General features: G+C 43.5%; 2 protein-coding genes across 2 annotated transcripts in view; both read right to left on the bottom strand.

Annotated features, from left to right (window-relative positions):
• Positions 1 to 2380: 2380 nt before the first annotated feature.
• Positions 2381 to 11515, bottom strand: LOC113813822 (putative surface protein SACOL0050). Its single transcript, XM_070141537.1, has 7 exons — positions 11487 to 11515; positions 10801 to 10913; positions 10172 to 10262; positions 9887 to 9977; positions 3328 to 3431; positions 3035 to 3149; positions 2381 to 2911 (listed from the first exon to the last, which is right to left on the bottom strand). Exons 1-7 carry the CDS (start codon positions 11513 to 11515, stop codon positions 2381 to 2383), a joined length of 1074 nt encoding a protein of 357 aa, XP_069997638.1.
• The window catches only part of LOC113813828 (small ribosomal subunit protein bS6-like), a 1038-nt gene continuing 3 nt past the window's right edge, over positions 11466 to 12500 (bottom strand). Inside the window, exons 1-2 of the mRNA XM_070141410.1 lie at positions 11986 to 12500; positions 11466 to 11527 (exon numbers count right to left, since the gene is read on the bottom strand). The exon at positions 11986 to 12500 is cut by the window's right edge and continues 3 nt beyond it. Coding sequence (XP_069997511.1) covers positions 11992 to 12459 — 468 coding nt within the window. The 5' untranslated portion in view covers positions 12460 to 12500 and the 3' untranslated portion in view covers positions 11466 to 11527; positions 11986 to 11991. The remainder of the gene's footprint in view (positions 11528 to 11985) is intronic.

The following is a 12500-nucleotide window of genomic DNA, read 5'->3' as shown; positions in this document are numbered from 1 at the left end:
AGTAGCTAACACCCGCACACAAATAACATATTTCTAAACAGTTCACTTGCCACAAAAATAAAAACTACCAACATATCTAAATGAAACCTTGTCTGGAGGAAGAATAGACGGAAGGAGATCAGACTCATCAGACATATTTTATTTCTCTTACTTTCTACCCGAAAACTACAAAGGGCCCAGGGGTTTCTCGGTCCCTTTTTTTTATCCCTAAACGTTTATCGTTCCTTTGGATGGTCTCATCACCCCTAGGGGTCGATTGGACTTGGATTTAAGTAATGAATATAATCTTAACATTGTTACTATCTTGCTTTTTGTTGCCACCACTGATTCAGGACCATACAGTTGTTGCAGCAAATGTTTTAATATATTTGTAGAAAATGTTTTTTTCATATATAGATTTGATTTATTCTTATTTTACTCAATTTTTGTACCAGTGTCATATTGGTGGGTTTTTCATATGCCAATTTTATTTAAATGTAGGCCTATTCTTACAGTATTTACTGTACCGTTAAATCTTGTGGGTAGCATAGCATAACAGTCTTTAAGGCTCGTGGGTGTTGGAACAAATTCATTCCTTATTTAATAAACAAACAATAAACAAACGACATATCAATCATATCCCTTTTCCTACTAATTATGAATCAGTGACATTTTAATAAACATAAAAAATATACATGAGACGGAATCGAGACCCTCACACCCAGTCTATCACTATTCTCTCCATGATTTTTCCTAGAACATAAGCCAATCATTCCTTCCCTTTCATCTTAACAATTTTCCTCTCTTACACTTCCCTCTGATAAATAAGATCCTTCTCAATCTATTCACTGATACTACCGAGACTGTCCCCTGTGACTACCCCTGTTACTCTATCCACGTACCATTAAAATAACTAAATAACTACATAAGTAACGAATATCTGTTTCCTAAAGACGAGCATTATGGCATGCTGTTCGCGCCACATTCTCCACCATTTCTCCTCTGTTATGTGGAGGAAGGCCAGGATTCGTCTGATTATCATAGATCAATGCAAAAGAAGTTAACTATTTTGTTAATACACAAATCAAGCATTAAAATCTATTACGTGACAGTAAAACATGATTTTAAATACCAGCACTCAGCTTACATGTTATATGGAGGAATGCCAGGACTCGTCTGACAAGAAATCGTTAAAATAACAAACTTATTGCTTTCCCCCAAATTATTGGTAACATTTAAACAAACCGTGAATAAATGATCTACTATTTGTTATAACACTAAATGTTGCTATTTTGATATACCTTTAAATTTATGAATATATAAACAAATGTTTCAATGATGAACGTACATCTTTGAAATCAGAAACAGTGCACTTTTTAAAATGTCGAATAAATAATGATCTCGACATATATATATATATATATATATATATATATATATATATATATATATATATATATATATATATATATATATATATATATATATATATATATATATATATATATATATATGTGTGTGTGTGTGTGTGTGTGTGTGTGTGTGTGTGTGTGTGTGTGTGTGTGTAAACACATTATATTGTGTATAACCATGTCAGTCCTTTATTCTTTGTCATAAAACATATTTACTGCTCTTTCTTGCTTGTGACAAAAGTACCTCTTATCATCATCGCTTCTTTTATCGTTATTATCATTACCGCATTAATATTATTGCCAGTTATCTAGATGTAAATATGTGTGAAAATAAAGGGATCAAAATATTTACATATAGTACAATGTAGGATTTATTTACTACGTATTTACAGCTATCAACTGATTCATTTCGACGTAACACTGAAAAAGGAATTTCAACACATAAAAAGCGCATTCAGAAAATAGTATTTCATGGCATGTCATTCACATAGGAAACTCTACCATTGATGATATTTAATCATTAAATTTATGTTTATATTTACATACATCCATATATATAATCATATATATATATATGTATGAAAGATGGAATAATGCACTACCGCAGTGATATGATGAATAGATAACGTATCCTCCCCACCAGGACTGGAAACTGTGTCACTGCAAGTAGGTAATTGCAAGACAGACACATATTAGGTCGTGTAGCTCAGTTGGTATGAGCGTCTGTCTTGCAATTACCTGGCTGCAATGGCAGGAGACGGATATGTATATATAAAATATATATTATATCTATGCACACATATATGCATACATGCATACATACACACATATATACATATGTTTGTCTATATGTACATATTTGAAATGTAACTATATCTATACATGTATATATATATATATATATATATATATATATATATATATATATGTATATAGATGAATATTTACATTTATATATACATATACATAAGACTACATACCTACATATTCTATTTGACCTTAATGGCCATACCCGTAACCGCCTCCATAGCCTTTGCCATATCCACCGCCTCCATGTCCATAACCTCCGCCGTGGCCATATCCTCCTCCGCCGTGTCCTTTTCCGTATCCACCTCCACCGTGTCCGTATCCGCCTCCGCCGTGTCCGTATCCACCTCCGCCGTGTCCGTATCCACCTCCACCGTGTCCGTATCCACCTCCACCGTGTCCGTATCCGCCTCCGCCGTGTCCGTATCCACCTCCGCCGTGTCCGTATCCACCTCCACCGTGTCCGTATCCGCCTCCGCCGTGTCCGTATCCACCTCCACCGTGTCCGTATCCACCTCCGCCATGTCCTTTTCCGTATCCGCCTCCGCCGTGTCCGTATCCACCTCCACCGTGTCCGTATCCACCTCCGCCATATCCTTTTCCGTATCCGCCTCCGCCGTGTCCGTATCCACCTCCACCATGTCCGTATCCACCTCCACCGTGTCCGTATCCACCTCCGCCGTGTCCTTTTCCGTATCCACCTCCGCCGTGTCCTTTTCCGTATCCACCTCCGCCGTGTCCTTTTCCGTATCCACCTCCGCCGTGTCCTTTTCCGTATCCACCTCCGCCGTGTCCTTTTCCGTATCCACCTCCGCCGTGTCCTTTTCCGTATCCACCTCCGCCGTGTCCTTTTCCGTATCCACCTCCGCCGTGTCCTTTTCCGTACCCACCAGGAGTCGGGTCAGCGAGCGTGGCCGCCAAGATGCAGGCGACAGCCAGCCCGAATATAACCTGGAAATAAAATGAAAGTAAAACAATTACTGGGAAACAAAATGTTCTGTTTTCTTTAGATTTTCCTGATTTATTTCATTTGAATCGACATGTAATATGTTTCCCAGTCTCATTTTTTTCTTTTATTTCTTCAGCAACAGACACTGACGCCTTTTCGTTAATGGCTTTCGTCACTTACTGCCTTGGACACCATCGCCTCGCCTGTCTCGAACCGGGTCCTCGGAAGCGAAGCAGTGAATGGGCCTCAGAGACTCCTCGCACGTGTTTTATACTCGATTGTTGCTGAAAAATAATGTTGATGTCACGGGTGTGGTTGGTTACCTGGGCAACAGCCGGTCATTCTTACCTAATGCTCTTCCTAATCAGCCGCGGTCCAGTTGGGATTCTATCACTCGATCATGGCAATATATATATATATATATATATATATATATATATATATATATATATATATATATATATATATATATATATATATATATATATATATATGAGTGTGTGTGTGTGCGTATACACACACACACATTTATGTATGTAGATATATTTTCATTTTCATTTTACTACGTTTGGTCGATTTGGTACTTATTCCTTTCAGGTTGTTGCAGTGTTTGATTTTGTTTTTGTGCACACGTGTTCAAATACATATATGTATGGAAGTTTATATGTCTGTATAAATGAATTTATATGCATCTACGTATGTGTACTACTATAAGAATATATGTATGTATGTGTGTATGACAATTTCTAAAGTAGCCTATTCACTTCAAAAGCTAACTATTCTTTACTTGAGAGATGGGTCTATCCATCCACGAGCTGCACATATGTGGCTAACCAGAGAAAAACTAAATGTCTAGCCACTGCCTTTAGCTGATGGTATGACAGCACCTATACCGTGTTCATTATCTGCTAGTGCTTGTGGTATGGTATTTTCAAAATAAATTTTTCATTAAAATTTGGAAGAGTAAACAAACTGAATCCTATTTTCCCTTGGCATATTTTATTTGAAGGTTTCACATCCTGCTAAAGGATTTAATATTCATATCTTCGTTGTAAGATACTTTATTACAGGAGACCTAATAAGTTTCACATCCTACATCATCAACTTTTCTGGTTCTCAAAGCTCGAAGGATATTTTCCACTGAGCAGCATCTTGGAATGCCTTGTTCGCAAATTATTTATTTAATTTTTTATTCGACACGGAGATGAACGTGTGGAAAATGTGGTCTAAAGAACAACATTTTCAGTAGAGTCTCGTTAACATCCTATTATCCATGACCAGATTCATTCCAAGTTGAAGGAACACAAGTGGGGAAGTTTGGTTTCACTGATACTGCCAACGACATACATTTCGATCAGTGAAATAAAAAGTTGGTGAGATGCACACTGCGCTCACTGTGGTTTGCTGAAGTTTTGTTTTATTAAATCAAATTTAGTTCCTGAAAAGTCTTACCATAGATATATGGTATTAGGTTTTTGCATTTATACTTATTTTTACATACATTGTATGTATATGTATATACATATACATAAATAGATATATACAAAAGATGTATTATAAAGGGATAAAGATGTTTTAAAGTGCCCTCAGAGAAAAGCCTTTGAAGACCAAACTGGAAAAATCTGTTGACTGTTTCGAGCAGTGGTTCTCAACCTGTGCGCCGCGAAAGTTTAATGGAAATCTAGGTATGTCTTGAATTTGCGCCTTGCATCACATATACGATAATAAAAACAACAATAATAATAATATTGGTAATAATAATAATAATATTACGTATTATTATTATTATGACCATTATTATTATTATTATTATTACATTATCATTATTCCTATTGTTACTATTACTATTTTTTTTTTTTTTTTTTTTTTTTTTTTTTTTTTTGTAAATGGTGACATCCATCACCCAGGCACCAAAGCGCCTCCGCCTGAGAGACAGCGGTCGCATGAGCAGGACTGCAGGAAGGGTTTGAAAGGTTCCTTTAGGCGCTGTAGAGGCGGCTCTCTTTCCGTCCTCCAGCTGCGAGTTTGTGGCTAATCAAGCAAACTACTTTAGTGAACGTCCATCCATGTCGTCGTGCTACTGATATGATTGTATGTAAGAAAGTAATTTTCTTACAAAGCGATAACCATTGAGATTGTGATAACTACTGTATATAATACAATTTTAACATTGTCTTTATCCTGATCACTGTTGCTATTAGTGCTTCAGGACATGTCAGTTTTGCAAAAAGGCAATAAGATACATATATTTTTTTGTCAATTACCCCGTCAGTTCTTTAGTCTTAGATATATAAGCATCTCTACTGCTCATGTCCACTTATGGCCAAAACAGTTTCTGTACATTTGATCACATTTGGAAAATCTCAATAATTAGTATTACCATGGCTTCTTTAATCGTTATTATCATTCCTTTATTACTGCATTATGTTTATTGCCAGTTACTGCAATGTAAATATGCAAAGTAAAAGATTATATTTGTGAAAAAAGAGGAAGTAAAATAAAAGCATATAGAACGATTTTGGATTCATTTCTACGTAACACCGAAACGAAAAAAAAAAAAAGTTCAAAAATGCAATCCACCTCCACCGTCCTTTTCCGCATCCACCTCCGCCGCGTCCTTTTCCGTATCCACCTCCGCCGCGTCCTTTTCCGTATCCACCCCCACCGTGTCCGTATCCACCTCCGCCGCGTCCTTTTCCGTATCCACCTCCGCCGTGTCCTTTTCCGTATCCACCTCCGCCGTGTCCTTTTCCATATCCACCTCCGCCGTGTCCTTTTCCATATCCACCTCCGCCGTGTCCTTTTCCGTATCCACCTCCGCCGCGTCCTTTTCCGTATCCACCTCCGCCGCGTCCTTTTCCATATCCACCTCCGCCGTGTCCTTTTCCATATCCACCTCCGCCGCGTCCTTTTCCGTATCCACCTCCGCCGTGTCCTTTTCCGTATCCACCTCCGCCGCGTCCTTTTCCGCATCCACTTCCGCCGTGTCTTTTTCCGTATCCACCTCCGCCGCGTCCTTTTCCGTATCCACCTCCGCCGTGTCCTTTTCCGTATCCACCTCCGCCGTGTCCTTTTCCATATCCACCTCCGCCGTGTCCTTTTCCGTATCTACCTCCGCCGCGTCCTTTTCCATATCCACCTCCGCCGTGTCCTTTTCCATATCCACCTCCGCCGCGTCCTTTTCCATATCCACCTCCGCCGTGTCCTTTTCCATATCCACCTCCGCCGTGTCCTTTTCCGTATCCACCTCCGCCGTGTCCTTTTCCGTATCTACCTCCGCCGCGTCCTTTTCCATATCCACCTCCGCCGTGTCCTTTTCCATATCCACCTCCGCCGTGTCCTTTTCCGTATCCACCTCCGCCGTGTCCTTTTCCATATCCACCTCCGCCGTGTCCTTTTCCATATCCACCTCCGTCGTGTCCTTTTCCGTATCTACCTCCGCCGCGTCCTTTTCCATATCCACCTCCGCCGTGTCCTTTTCCATATCCACCTCCGCCGCGTCCTTTTCCGTATCCACCTCCGCCGTGTCCTTTTCCATATCCACCTCCGCCGTGTCCTTTTCCGTATCCACCTCCGCCGCGTCCTTTTCCATATCCACCTCCGCCGTGTCCTTTTCCATATCCACCTCCGCCGTGTCCTTTTCCGTATCCACCTCCGCCGCGTCCTTTTCCATATCCACCTCCGCCGTGTCCTTTTCCGTATCCACCTCCGCCGCGTCCTTTTCCGTATCCACCTCCGCCGTGTCCTTTTCCGTATCTACCTCCGCCGCGTCCTTTTCCATATCCACCTCCGTCGTGTCCTTTTCCATATCCACCTCCGCCGTGTCCTTTTCCATATCCACCTCCGCCGTGTCCTTTTCCATATCCACCTCCGCCGTGTCCTTTTCCATATCCACCTCCGTCGTGTCCTTTTCCGTATCCACCTCATCCGTGTCCGTATGCACCTCCGCCGTGTCCTTTTCCGTATCCACCTCCGTCGTGTCCTTTTCCGTATCCACCTCCGCCGTGTCCTTTTCCGTATCCACCTCCGTCGTGTCCTTTTCCGTATCCACCTCCGCCGTGTCCTTTTCCGTATCCACCTCCGTCGTGTCCTTTTCCGTATCCACCTCCGTCGTGTCCTTTTCCGTATCCACCTCCGCCGTGTCCTTTTCCGTATCCACCTCCGTCGTGTCCTTTTCCATATCCACCTCCGCCGCGTCCTTTTCCGTATCCACCTCCGCCGTGTCCTTTTCCGTATCCACCTCCGTCGTGTCCTTTTCCATATCCACCTCCGCCGTGTCCTTTTCCGTATCCACCTCCGCCGTGTCCTTTTCCGTATCCACCTCCGTCGTGTCCTTTTCCATATCCACCTCCGCCGTGTCCTTTTCCATATCCACCTCCGTCGTGTCCTTTTCCATATCCACCTCCGCCGCGTCCTTTTCCGTATCCACCTCCGCCGTGTCCTTTTCCGTATCCACCTCCGTCGTGTCCTTTTCCATATCCACCTCCGCCGTGTCCTTTTCCGTATCCACCTCCGCCGTGTCCTTTTCCGTATCCACCTCCGTCGTGTCCTTTTCCATATCCACCTCCGCCGTGTCCTTTTCCATATCCACCTCCGCCGTGTCCTTTTCCATATCCACCTCCGTCGTGTCCTTTTCCGTATCCACCTCCGCCGTGTCCTTTTCCGTATCCACCTCCGTCGTGTCCTTTTCCGTATCCACCTCCGTCGTGTCCTTTTCCATATCCACCTCCGCCGTGTCCTTTTCCGCATCCACTTCCGCCGTGTCTTTTTCCGTATCCACCTCCGCCGCGTCCTTTTCCGTATCCACCTCCGCCGTGTCCTTTTCCGTATCCACCTCCGCCGTGTCCTTTTCCATATCCACCTCCGCCGTGTCCTTTTCCGTATCTACCTCCGCCGCGTCCTTTTCCATATCCACCTCCGCCGTGTCCTTTTCCATATCCACCTCCGCCGCGTCCTTTTCCATATCCACCTCCGCCGTGTCCTTTTCCATATCCACCTCCGCCGTGTCCTTTTCCGTATCCACCTCCGCCGTGTCCTTTTCCGTATCTACCTCCGCCGCGTCCTTTTCCATATCCACCTCCGCCGTGTCCTTTTCCATATCCACCTCCGCCGTGTCCTTTTCCGTATCCACCTCCGCCGTGTCCTTTTCCATATCCACCTCCGCCGTGTCCTTTTCCATATCCACCTCCGTCGTGTCCTTTTCCGTATCTACCTCCGCCGCGTCCTTTTCCATATCCACCTCCGCCGTGTCCTTTTCCATATCCACCTCCGCCGCGTCCTTTTCCGTATCCACCTCCGCCGTGTCCTTTTCCATATCCACCTCCGCCGTGTCCTTTTCCGTATCCACCTCCGCCGCGTCCTTTTCCATATCCACCTCCGCCGTGTCCTTTTCCATATCCACCTCCGCCGTGTCCTTTTCCATATCCACCTCCGCCGCGTCCTTTTCCATATCCACCTCCGCCGTGTCCTTTTCCGTATCCACCTCCGCCGCGTCCTTTTCCGTATCCACCTCCGCCGTGTCCTTTTCCGTATCTACCTCCGCCGCGTCCTTTTCCATATCCACCTCCGTCGTGTCCTTTTCCATATCCACCTCCGCCGTGTCCTTTTCCATATCCACCTCCGCCGTGTCCTTTTCCATATCCACCTCCGCCGTGTCCTTTTCCATATCCACCTCCGTCGTGTCCTTTTCCGTATCCACCTCATCCGTGTCCGTATGCACCTCCGCCGTGTCCTTTTCCGTATCCACCTCCGTCGTGTCCTTTTCCGTATCCACCTCCGCCGTGTCCTTTTCCGTATCCACCTCCGTCGTGTCCTTTTCCGTATCCACCTCCGTCGTGTCCTTTTCCGTATCCACCTCCGTCGTGTCCTTTTCCGTATCCACCTCCGCCGTGTCCTTTTCCGTATCCACCTCCGCCGTGTCCTTTTCCGTATCCACCTCCGTCGTGTCCTTTTCCATATCCACCTCCGCCGCGTCCTTTTCCGTATCCACCTCCGCCGTGTCCTTTTCCGTATCCACCTCCGTCGTGTCCTTTTCCATATCCACCTCCGCCGTGTCCTTTTCCGTATCCACCTCCGCCGTGTCCTTTTCCGTATCCACCTCCGTCGTGTCCTTTTCCATATCCACCTCCGCCGTGTCCTTTTCCATATCCACCTCCGTCGTGTCCTTTTCCATATCCACCTCCGCCGCGTCCTTTTCCGTATCCACCTCCGCCGTGTCCTTTTCCGTATCCACCTCCGTCGTGTCCTTTTCCATATCCACCTCCGCCGTGTCCTTTTCCGTATCCACCTCCGCCGTGTCCTTTTCCGTATCCACCTCCGTCGTGTCCTTTTCCATATCCACCTCCGCCGTGTCCTTTTCCATATCCACCTCCGCCGTGTCCTTTTCCATATCCACCTCCGTCGTGTCCTTTTCCGTATCCACCTCCGCCGTGTCCTTTTCCGTATCCACCTCCGTCGTGTCCTTTTCCGTATCCACCTCCGTCGTGTCCTTTTCCATATCCACCTCCGCCGTGTCCTTTTCCGTATCCACCTCCGCCGTGTCCTTTTCCGTATCCACCTCCGCCGTGTCCTTTTCCGTATCCACCTCCACCGTGTCCGTATCCACCTCCGCCGTGTCCTTTTCCGTATCCACCTCCGCCGTGTCCTTTTCCGTATCCACCTCCGCCGTGTCCTTTTCCATATCCACCTCCGCCGTGTCCTTTTCCGTATCCACCTCCGCCGTGTCCTTTTCCGTATCCACCTCCGCCGTGTCCTTTTCCGTATCCACCTCCGCCGTGTCCTTTTCCGTACCCACCAGGAGTCGGGTCAGCGACAGCCAGCCCGAATATAACCTGAAAATAGAATGAAAGTAAAACAGTTCATTTGAAGCAGAAAATGACTTTTTTGAATTCTGTTTTCTTTTTATTTTTCTGATTAGTTTCATTTGAATCGACATGTAATAATATGTTTTCCAGTCTCTTTTTTTTCTTTTATTTCTTCAGCAACAGACACTGACGCCTTTTCGTTAATGGCTTTCGTCACTTACTGCCTTGGACACCATCGCCTCGCCTGTCTCGAACCGGGTCCTCGGAAGCGAAGCAGTGAATGAGACTCCTTGTACAGGTTTTCGATTGTTGCTGAAAAGTAAAGTTGGTATCAAGGTTTGGTTGGTTACCTGGGCAACGGCCGGTCATTCTTATCTAATTGGATTCTCTCCCTAATCAACCGCCGTTCAGGTAGGATTCAGTCTCTCGACCATGGCACTGGGAAATTAATGTTTGCTGAGGAACTCTCGATGAATCCTTACTGTGGCAGTGTTTCTTTTTGGGTACTCGTCTTTATATATATATATATATATATATATATATATATATATATATATATATATATATATATATATATATATATATATATATATATATATATATATATATATATATATATATATATATATATATATATATATATATATATATATATATATATATATATATATACATATATAATTTTGGAAACAGGAGTCCCATTAGGATTATCTGTGTGTGTATTATTGTGAGAATGTATGGAATATATATGAATAGTGCTATGATAGTAACGGAACATAATTATAATATCGAATATACGTATCTTTTCAAACAGCTTTATTCACTTTAGGAGAAACCTCACTACGCTTACCTATGAATATGATTTTCTTTCCATTCTCAAACAGTAAGTTTATGGATAAAAATGAATGTCCAACCACTGCCTTATGATGAGGCATGCTCTTAATTCTTTGCATACGAGATTTCCTAGTAAAAGATGGACAAGTGAATAGACTGAATCCAATTTTCCCTCGGCCTGTCAAAATATATGACAGTATTCTGTCTACATAGTTAGATAATTAATATAACACCTTATATGCAGTCTCCCTAATCAAAACACAAAAGATTTGTCCACGGAGCAAAACTTGGGCAGCCTTGTTCGCTATTCATTTCTAGTTCAATTGTCTCAGACACAAACGTCTGAAAACTTTTGTCAAATGTTTGTTATCCCTGTCCAGAAATTTTAGTTGTTGCGGGAAATGCATATATATATATTTTCTTTTGTCGCTAATCATGCCAGTTCTTTGTTCTGAGTCATATAAAACATCTATTTTGCTCTTGTCCACTTATAACGAAAGCAATTTTTATACTGTTGATCATATTTGGAAAATCATTATCAGCAGTATTATTTTGACTTCATTGGTCGTTCTATCACTGCATTATTATTGCATTATGATTATTACCAATTACTTCAATGTAAATATTAACAACAAGAGAATATATTGGTGAAAGTAAAGGAATGGAAATAAGTGCACAAAGTACGATTTCGGATTTATTTACTGCGTATTTACAGCTACCAACTGGCTCATTTCGACGTAACACTGGAGAGAAAAGGGAAATTTCATCAATTAAAAAGTGCAATCAGAAAACAGTATATCAGGTCATGTCATTCACAAAGAAAACTAAAACATATACGTGTCCGTATATATACATACATATATGTATATATATGTGTGTGTATGGATAGATAGATGTATATGAGTATGTATATATAATAAATATATTACATGTAATACACACACACGTACACAGACACACACACACACACACACACACACACACACACTCACACACACACACACACACACACACACACACACACACACACACACACACACACACACACATATATATATATATATATATATATATATATATATATATATATATGAATGTATATTTCCATATAAATGATATATATATACATATATATATATATATATATTTATATATACATACATATGTATATGTAAATGTTTGAATACACATGACTATTTACCTTATTCTATTTGACCTTAATGGCCATACCCGTAGCCGCCTCCATGGCCTTTTCCGTATCCTCCTCCACCATGGCCATATCCACCTCCTCCGTGTCCGTATCCACCTCCTCCGTGTCCGTATCCACCTCCTCCGTGTCCGTATCCACCTCCACCGTGGCCATATCCACCTCCACCATGTCCTTTTCCGTATCCACCTCCGCCGTGTCCTTTTCCGTATCCACCTCCTCCGTGTCCGTATCCACCTCCTCCGTGTCCGTATCCACCTCCTCCGTGTCCGCATCCACCTCCTCCGTGTCCGTATCCACCTCCACTGTGGCCATATCCACCTCCACCATGTCCTTTTCCGTATCCACCTCCGCCGTGTCCTTTTCCGTATCCACCTCCACCGTGTCCGTATCCACCTCCTCCGTGTCCGTATCCACCTCCTCCGTGTCCGTATCCACCTCCTCCGTGTCCGTATCCACCTCCACCATGTCCGTATCCACCTCCTCCGTGTCCGTATCCACCTCCTCCG

This window comes from Penaeus vannamei, chromosome 28, assembly GCF_042767895.1.
Source record: "Penaeus vannamei isolate JL-2024 chromosome 28, ASM4276789v1, whole genome shotgun sequence".
In the NCBI taxonomy this organism is placed as follows: domain Eukaryota; kingdom Metazoa; phylum Arthropoda; class Malacostraca; order Decapoda; family Penaeidae; genus Penaeus; species Penaeus vannamei.
Note: the sequence above shows the minus strand (reverse complement) of the source record. Positions and strands in the feature narration are given on the sequence as shown.

Coding starts and splice junctions, on each gene's coding strand:
- LOC113813822 (XM_070141537.1), bottom strand. CDS start 11,515: ATGAGCCAGTTGGTAGCTGTAAATACGCA. Junction 10,263..10,800: donor AAAGAAAATCATATTCATAG/GTAAGCGTAGTG, acceptor TTTACTTTTCAG/CAACAATCGAAAACCTGTAC. Junction 9,978..10,171: donor AGGCGATGGTGTCCAAGGCA/GTAAGTGACGAA, acceptor TTCTATTTTCAG/GTTATATTCGGGCTGGCTGT.